The sequence below is a fragment of the Octodon degus genome, unplaced genomic scaffold (assembly GCF_000260255.1).
Source record: "Octodon degus isolate 3935 unplaced genomic scaffold, OctDeg1.0 scaffold00162, whole genome shotgun sequence".
In the NCBI taxonomy this organism is placed as follows: domain Eukaryota; kingdom Metazoa; phylum Chordata; class Mammalia; order Rodentia; family Octodontidae; genus Octodon; species Octodon degus.
Genome location: NW_004524738.1, coordinates 2618511 through 2626273, shown reverse-complemented (window position 1 = coordinate 2626273; position 7763 = coordinate 2618511). Strand labels below are relative to the sequence as shown.

The 7763-nt window shown below is 57.3% G+C and overlaps 2 protein-coding genes across 2 annotated transcripts; one reads left to right on the top strand and one right to left on the bottom strand.

The window, feature by feature from the left end:
* Window positions 1–706: 706 nt before the first annotated feature.
* Window positions 707–2725, top strand: Rnf181 (ring finger protein 181). The gene is made up of 5 exons (XM_004642803.2): window positions 707–865; window positions 1439–1569; window positions 1743–1852; window positions 2027–2101; window positions 2306–2725. The coding sequence occupies exons 1-5, from the start codon at window positions 780–782 to the stop codon at window positions 2363–2365; spliced, it is 462 nt and encodes a 153-aa protein (XP_004642860.1). The 5' UTR covers window positions 707–779; the 3' UTR covers window positions 2366–2725.
* A 647-nt stretch (window positions 2726–3372) lies between these two features.
* Window positions 3373–7426, bottom strand: Tmem150a (transmembrane protein 150A). Its single transcript, XM_004642802.2, has 8 exons — window positions 7332–7426; window positions 6599–6779; window positions 6171–6218; window positions 5754–5840; window positions 5151–5218; window positions 4712–4839; window positions 4366–4543; window positions 3373–4139 (listed from the first exon to the last, which is right to left on the bottom strand). Exons 2-8 carry the CDS (start codon window positions 6661–6663, stop codon window positions 3898–3900), a joined length of 816 nt encoding a protein of 271 aa, XP_004642859.1. The 5' UTR covers window positions 6664–6779; window positions 7332–7426; the 3' UTR covers window positions 3373–3897.
* Window positions 7427–7763: the final 337 nt, after the last annotated feature.

Here is a 7763-nt window from a genome sequence, read left to right as displayed (position 1 = left end):
CACATTACAATCACGTCCAGACTTTATACATGCCTATGATCCCAGCCTCAAAAAACTAAACCAAAAACAATAAAGAAATAAAAGCCTGGGGATGTAACTCAGTGCGAAGGCCCTGGGTTCAATCCTCAGTAACAAAGCAGTAGTTTTCCAGCAACTGGCACCGAGGTCACAGTTCCAGGAGCTGATGAGGCCTCAAATTGTCTCTGGGTTAGGTATGCTTGACCCACCCATTTATCTTACGCCAAACGCAGAAGACAACCAGGAATTCCCTGCCCCGAGGGCAGGGGCAGAATCACTTGTAAACTGTGAACCCAACTAGAGGGCATCAGGGCAGAAGGGCCAGGCGGCTCTCTGCAGCGTAGCTGGAAGCGCCCTCGAGGCCAGGCTCGAGAATGCTCAGAAAGGACCATTCATGTGGTTTTCCCCGCAGCCCCGCCCCGCTGGATAGGTCTCTAGCACCGGAAGACCTTGGGATACCTGAAATCCTTATCAGCCCAGACACTGGCTTCTCGGGGAACTACTGAGCGGCCAAACCATAAACCCCCGAAATTTACTTTTCTCGGACTCCAACGACTTTTAGGCTTTGATCGCTTGACCTTATGCGACCAATAGGAGGCGGCAGAATCAGTACTTCCGCTTTCGTGCCTTCAGCAACCCACTACGCCGGCCCTCGAACACTCTTATTGGGCTTACTCTCCCAGCTTGCCAGCTCATTGGCTAGCGCTGTCAGGCCGCAATCTAGAGTCGGAGGGCTGGGTCGGTCCGGCAGCCGGGCAGCCATGGCGTCTTATTTCGATGAACACGACTGTGAGCTATCAGACCATGAGCACGAGACCGGATTCAATATGCTGCTGCAGCTCGCGAGGTGGGTGTGGGAAGCTCGGGGCGGGGGCCTAAACTGATGTCTAGGTTTTTGGTCTGGAGCTGACTGGGGAAGGCGGATTATGTGGGGCAGCAGTGGATTCTGGGGAGGATGAATGAATGATCTGGACTGTTAGGTGGGGTGTCGATAGCTTGGGTCCTCCTTGGCAGGGCCGGGCAAAGGACCGTGAGCTAGAGAGGTGGGCGTGGAGGAGGGCAGCAGCTCGGGGAGGCACCGAGGTGGGTCACGTTGGTTTAGGCCTACGCTCCTATGAACAGCAAGCATGCAGGCCCACTGGTGACTCCAAAGCAACTTTATCAGGCCTTTCCTATTTAGCCTGAGTCACTTCCTTGACCTGTTGCCTCGTGTGTAAAATGAAAATAAACAGCCTTGGAGCTGAGTTGTTTGGTAAGAGCTATAAAGCATTTCACATTGTCCTCTTTCATCTAATGAGTTTCTACCTAAGTACTAAGGATAGTTGTTACTAGTAGCAGGGCAGGGTGTTTATTAATGGAGATATGGGGCAAAGAGCAAGTGCCATTTTCTTTGGCTCTGACATGGCATCTTTTTTCCCAGATCACTGTCCAACATGATGGATTTTCAAGACCTGGGATTGGTAGTAGACTGGGATCACCAGCTGCCTCCCCCCGCCGCCAAAGCTGTGGTTGAGAACCTCCCCAGGACAGTTATCAGCAGCTCTCAGGCTGGTGAGGACAACTAATTCCTTCTGCCGTTGGAAGCAAGTCTGCCAGACTCACCTTTCCCCCCAGACCAGAGTAGTTTTGCAGGCCAGGTTGGGGCACGAGTACCACTATGGAGTGGGAGCCGGGGACGGGTGGCGGAGGGCTGTGGCTGCTCTAATTGGTGATCCCTTCTCAAGACCTCAAGTGTCCCGTGTGTCTTTTGGAATTTGAGGAGGAGGAGACTGTCATTGAGATGCCTTGCCATCACCTCTTCCACTCCAACTGCATCCTGCCCTGGCTTAGCAAGGTAAGAATTTCTTTCTTCCAGTCCTCCTCCTTTTCTGGGGCCCAGTTTTCAGGCTTCTCTCAGATTACAGGATTGTTCCGGGGCTTAAAGAAAGGCAGTAGAGGGGGGAAGTGGAGGCAGGGAGGAACGATTGGCGTGGGCCAGACCCAGGTGGAACACAGACCTACATTTCAGACCAATTCCTGCCCCCTCTGCCGCTATGAGCTGCCTACTGATGACGACGCTTACGAGGAGCACAGACGAGATCAGGTAGGAGCCAACACGGTGTGCTCACTTTGCAGCTCGGCAACCTTGGGGAAGCCTCTGAACCCCCGACTTGGCCACCTTCCCAGTGATTATGGCCAGGACGAGTGCCTTGGCATTGTGGATGCCGAGACCCGGCCCTGTGACAGCTGCCCCTCCCCGTCCCCGACAAGTCTTCCGATTGGCCCTGCCCAGTGTTCTCTCCTCCAGGCTCGAAAGCAGCAGCAGCAGCACCGGCTGGAGAACCTCCACGGGGCCATGTACATGTGAGGCCGGCTCACTCTCACCTCTCGCGCACCTTGCATCCGTATTAAAGGTTTCTTTACCCACCCTGACGCTGCATTGCTCACGGGCAGGATGGTGCATCCTCCGCCTGGTCCCTACTACTCCTGGAGGGTAACTGCAGAAGGCATCAGTCTGCACTTTGCTCACCCTGGCCTGTCTGACTCAGGGCAATGGGACCCAGCCACTGGACCAGCCAGGACTTAGATTTGCATTCCTAGTTGGGAGGCAAACTGTCAGGGCCCAGTATGCTGTGGCTGTTGAAAGCTGAAAAAGTGGGGCCAGGGAGACAGCTCAGTGGCATTAAGCGCCTGCCTCGCATACACAAGGTCCCCAGTTCGATCCCCCGTACCTCAAAAAAACAAAAGGAAAAACCGATAAAACTGGGCCAGGGAGATGGCTCAGTAGAATAAGTGCTTCCCTGGCAAGTGCAAGGGCTTGAGTTCGATACCTGGTTCCGCAAAAAAAAAAAACAAACCAGAAAACTAACTTGCACTACCACCACCACCACCGCCTCAATTGCTAGTTAACCTTGGGACTGTTAACCTTGGACTCCTGGGGGGTTTTCTTTAGCTCTACAGAGAAGACTACTTTCAACCTTTTAAAGTTGCTCTCTGTACCACCCGCCCACCTCTTCCTGTCCTACCAAGGAATCAAAGTTCAACCTGATTCCCAGTTGGGGAAAGAAGCTAAACTATCAGGCCAGGTCAGGTCTTTCGACTGTTTGACTCACAAATGGCTTCATATTTGGACAGCACCTGGCAACTCGTTTTTTGAGACAGTTCCTGGCTTTGTACTTCAGGCTGGCCTTAAAATTCAGTGATCCTCCTGCCTCAGCCTCTTGAATGCTGAGATTAAACTCCAAGCCAAGCCCTATTCTTTAAAAAACACTGGACGCTTGGGGCTCACCCTCTGAGCAGGGGCTTCCTTCTACTACTTGCTCTGGGGAAGCCACCTTGAATCAGGCCTTCCCTGGCTCTTGAGAACTGACTACAGACATGCAAATTAGAGTTCTTTTAATAGATATAAAAAAGTACTAAAATACCCACGTGGTCCTGCTGTGTTATTTGGCCTAAAGGAAGTGAGGGGCAGAGTGAAGAATCCCAGTAGCGCAGCAGGCCCAGAAGTGAGCCTTTCCTGTAGCCAAAGGCGTGCTCCACCTATCCCCAGACTCCAATCCCTCTTGCTGTTCCCAACCCCCAATTCCTGCAACAGGAAACCCCAGTGGCCTTGCTCAGGCACTGGGGTTAAAGGCACCTGAAGGGCTGGCTGGGCAAGTGAGGAAGGTGAACTTTAACACAAAACAATACTGTGATGGGGGGAGCAGGACGGACGTGCAGCCTGCTGGGCCGGGCCTGCTCCTCTATGGCACGGGTGGATGTGGGATGGCCATTTCTCCAGGAGCGAGGAAGCCCAGATCCCAACAGAACACTTTCTGAAAATTGTTTTTGGTACAAAATAAGTGGAAAGAAGAGAAAAGGTGGGGTGCTGTGGAGGCCGGGCCAGCCACCCTCCTGACCTCAGATCATGGCAATGCTCTCGGGGGCACAGTTGAGGTGCGTGGAGGTACTGCTGCTCCCCGAGGACTTGCAGGCCCGGCCAGGGGCAGGCTGCAGTGCAGCCACTAGTGTGTCTGAGGAGACCGCCCCGAACTCGTAGCTGAAGGTACCATAGAAAATGAGGATATCGATGACAAACACCCACTCGCACAAGGCTGCCCCGTGTTGTAGAAGAGAACTCTCATGGACGAAGAAGACACCGCCTGGAGTGGGGCTAAGGAAATGTTCAGTAGGATGTACCAGAACCTGGCACCGCCTTTCTGCAGGCACAGACACTTAATGAAGCTGGGACAAAGGCTCAGGCCCCCCCAGGGAACAAAAGCCCACATGGCCAGGGTTGGCTGGAAGGCAGGGCTCATCCCACAGGGGTCTGATGAGGACTGAGCCACTAGAGGGTAAGTTCCTGGCTGCCCTGTCTTGGAAGGATACTGAGGACCAGGGTGACGAAGGCGATGACAGCCAGCACACTTCGCAGGTAGGCCACAGCCAGATCCAGCGGGGCAGTGGCCCCATGGTAGGAGAGCACACAGTGCAGGCAGACAAAGAGCAGCCCCGCGGGGAAGGCCACACCAGCTCCGACGTAGTGCAGAGACTTGGCATGGTCCACCTGGCTCAGACCAACAGTCTAATCCATAGGGTGACCCCACCCTGCACCCCTGCATCACTCCTGCTCCCTCTTCCCCCTCCCAGGCTTTCCTCAAGCTCCAGCCTGAGGGTACTATCCATGTAGTTGGCCCAGCCCTACTAGGGGGAGTTGAAGGGGAGGTGGGGGCACCTGAAAGTTGCCAACCACTACGAGGCCCGCGGCGTTGGTGCAGCCCATGATGAGCGCCGTGGTGTTAACCCAGGAGTGCCGGCTCTGCTCCAGGAGCTGCCCGTACCGCAGGAGGCAGATCAGGGCCACTGGGGGAGGAAAGCATGACTGGGGCTGGCCCAGTGCCTCCCACTGGCTGTACCTGCCCCCCAGCTTCCCACAGACTTTGCTCTCCTGCCCCTTCTGAGGGCCGGAAAGCTGGTGGTGAACTAGGTTTCCTCATGCTTGTCAGTCAGTGGCAGCTGTGTGGGAGTCAGCCTTTGAAAGGCTTTCAAGGGACAGGAGAGAAGTTGCTTTTGCCTTATCTCTTGGTGGGGAGGGCTGTGTGGAGCAAGGGTTTCCAAGCCTTCTGGGAAAAAGTCTAGGGGGTAGGTGAGGAGGGGCCAAGGGGAGAACTCACCCATGAAAGCACCCATGTTGCCAATGAGGCTGAAGAGGCAGCTCTCTGGGGGGTATGTGCCACACTTGCTGAGGGGACAGGGCAGGACAGAGTAAAGCGCAGGTGCCCCAGCGACCCCACTTTGGCCCCTATTTTATCTGTGCCTACTCCTTAGCAGGCAGTGCACTGACTTAGGAAGCAGGCCAGCGACCCCTCAGGATCTGAGCCCTCCTCCTCCCACCCCCAGCACAGCTTGTGTGTGCGAGATAACAGGTGCTGCAGTGCCCCAAGCCGAAGTCCATGTGGTTTGCCTTAAACCAGAGGCTGGCCTGGGCAATCAGTGCTCAAGCTTAAATCCAGGGGTCTCCTACTAGCTGTGGGACCTGGACGAGTAAGCCTGAACTTTTCTCTTCATCTATACAACAGTGAACACAATAGTGATCTCCCTTCTAGGAGGATTCAGACAGTGCATTTCAAGTTTTGAGGGCTTGCAAGCAATACAGCATTCGTTACTAAGTAGCTCTTCCTGGAATGATTATTCCTGGCACCTGAGGCTAGTCTTTTGGTTCTGTGCAAGTGTGACAGCCTTGGATTTCTCTGACTTGCCCAGTTTCCAGGACCTACCTGATGAGAGGGACGTCGTCCAGGGTGCAGCAGGTCTTGGGGCCCCCTTGCTCGGCAGGGTCAGGAGAGCAGGACTCGTTGTAGGACCTGGCAGGCAGGATACCGAGTAGACTCTGGGAAGGGGTTGCTTCAGGCCCTTAGCCTGTAATGTCTGTCAGGCCTCAAAGAGGCCCCTCTCCCAGACCTCCCCAGCAGGGGCACAAGTGCCCACTCCCCAGGGCCTGCCTCTTACAGAAGCCGGATGGGTGAAGGGATAGTGGGTAGTAGGTATATGGGCAGGAAGCCATGCCTGGGGACTAATGTCAGAGAAGGGCATGAGGCCTGGGGTGTCCGTCTGGGTCATGGCTGCTGAGGGCTCAAGAGAGGACAGAGATGAAGGGAGCTTTAGAGTGAGGCTGACTGTAGTGCACTCCATACCAGTTCTCCACAGGGCACACGTGGCGGTTCATCACGGCCATGGCATACCTGCAGGAGCAGAACTGTCACCCTGCCCCCATGTCCGTCCCACCCAACCACCCACCAAAGACTCCTCTGCCTGGATTTCTGCTCCTTTTCAGCCTCACTGTCCTTGCTGAGAAATGGGGGAGAGGTGTGTCTTGATGCTTTCCTTGAGCAAGTGGCATGGTCCCCCTGCCATCGTCCCCCTGGAAGTTACCCTGGCTCAAAGTAGGTCTGCCAGGGCCATTCTGCTGGGCAGCAGTGGTGCCAGCTTGTCTTAAGGGGCTGTGTGCCCAGGCACCAGGCCAGGCTGTGAAGTCAGTGGCCATGGGTACCACTTGAGCCCACCACAAGACAAGGGACTTTGTGTGTGTCCTCAGGCTCCTGTATTTACCCCCTTTACTCACACAGTCCATATGCCAGTGATGGAGAATGCTGACAGGCTGACAGGAAGGAGGATCCAGGCGGTCATGAGGGAGGGGAGCCAGGGTGGTGGTGATGTGGGGGGAGGACGAGAGGTGGGTGGGGAAGAGGGGGCGGGCCCAGCTACCTGGAGGTAGTTCAGCCACAACCATCAGCTGCCCTGGCCTGGGGGGAAAGATCAGAGTCCAGGGTCTGACCCACCAAAGGAGGGGGCAGGGAAGGTGGTCGGACACAACACCTCATCCAGAACTCCCGCTGGGTCTGGGAGGTCCAAACTTTGGATTGAGCCCGCGCCAGAACATGGACAACCCTCTGGTATCCCTTGGGGCCCTCTAGGGCCCACCCAAATGCCACCAGCAGGCTGAGGCTCCAGTGGGGCCATAACATCTGGGATGAGAGTCACCCTCCCTCCCCAGGAGACGCAGCAGCAGGAGGCTGGAGCCGGGGCAATCCATGGGGACCACGCCGAGGAAAGCCTCGGAGAGCTGGCAGGGCAGGGCGAGCGCTGGCGCGTGGGCAACCACCTGACCACGGCGCCCGGGCCAAGGGGCGGGCTCACGCGGAAAGCCCGACCTGGCCCCACTCGCGTGGGGTCGCGAATTCCGGCTTGGGCAGGAGCCTGAGGCCAGTAACCATCCCGCCATCCCTCCGACCTGAGGACCCCAGCTTCCACCGGCAATCCCTGGAGACCTAGCAAAGGAAGGAACCCATACGCACCTCTCGGGAGCACCCCGCTGCCACCGCGCCCTGCTCGGCCCCCTTGTGGCGCCGTCTTCGGCTGCGGCCCTCGCGGCAGCCCTGAAAGGTTTAAAAGGCCGAGCGGCCCCGCCCCCAGCGGCCCCCGGCCGCGCCGCGCCGCCCCGCCCCTCCCCCTCTGGCGCTCGCTTTCTGTCCGCCTCTCCCTCTCCCTCTCCCCTCGCCCCTTCCTCGGTTCGCACCTGAGCGCTCGCACCTGCCCGGCCGGCTCCTCGCCCTCCGCCCCTCCTCCCTTCCCGCCTTGGCCCGCCGGGCCGGAGGGCTCTGGCCGGGCGCGGGAGCCTCGCGGCTGCGTCACCGCGGCCCCCAGACAAGATGGACACCGCGGAGGAAGGTGAGCGGCGGCGCCGGGCCTCTCCAACCGGCCGGGCCGCGCCGGGCTCCCGGTGCCGA

Excerpts from the sequence above, each read along its gene's own strand:
- Rnf181 (XM_004642803.2), top strand. The coding sequence starts at position 780 with ATGGCGTCTTATTTCGATGAACACGACTGTGAGCTATCAGACCATGAG. Across the intron at positions 1,853-2,026 it reads TCCTGCCCTGGCTTAGCAAG|ACCAATTCCTGCCCCCTCTG; the intron begins GTAAGAATTTCT and ends CCTACATTTCAG. Across the intron at positions 2,102-2,305 it reads AGGAGCACAGACGAGATCAG|GCTCGAAAGCAGCAGCAGCA; the intron begins GTAGGAGCCAAC and ends TCTCTCCTCCAG.
- Tmem150a (XM_004642802.2), bottom strand. The coding sequence starts at position 6,663 with ATGACCGCCTGGATCCTCCTTCCTGTCAGCCTGTCAGCATTCTCCATC. Across the intron at positions 5,841-6,170 it reads GTGTGCCCTGTGGAGAACTG|GTCCTACAACGAGTCCTGCT; the intron begins GTATGGAGTGCA and ends CCTGCCTGCCAG. Across the intron at positions 5,219-5,753 it reads GACGACGTCCCTCTCATCAG|CAAGTGTGGCACATACCCCC; the intron begins GTAGGTCCTGGA and ends CTGTCCCCTCAG.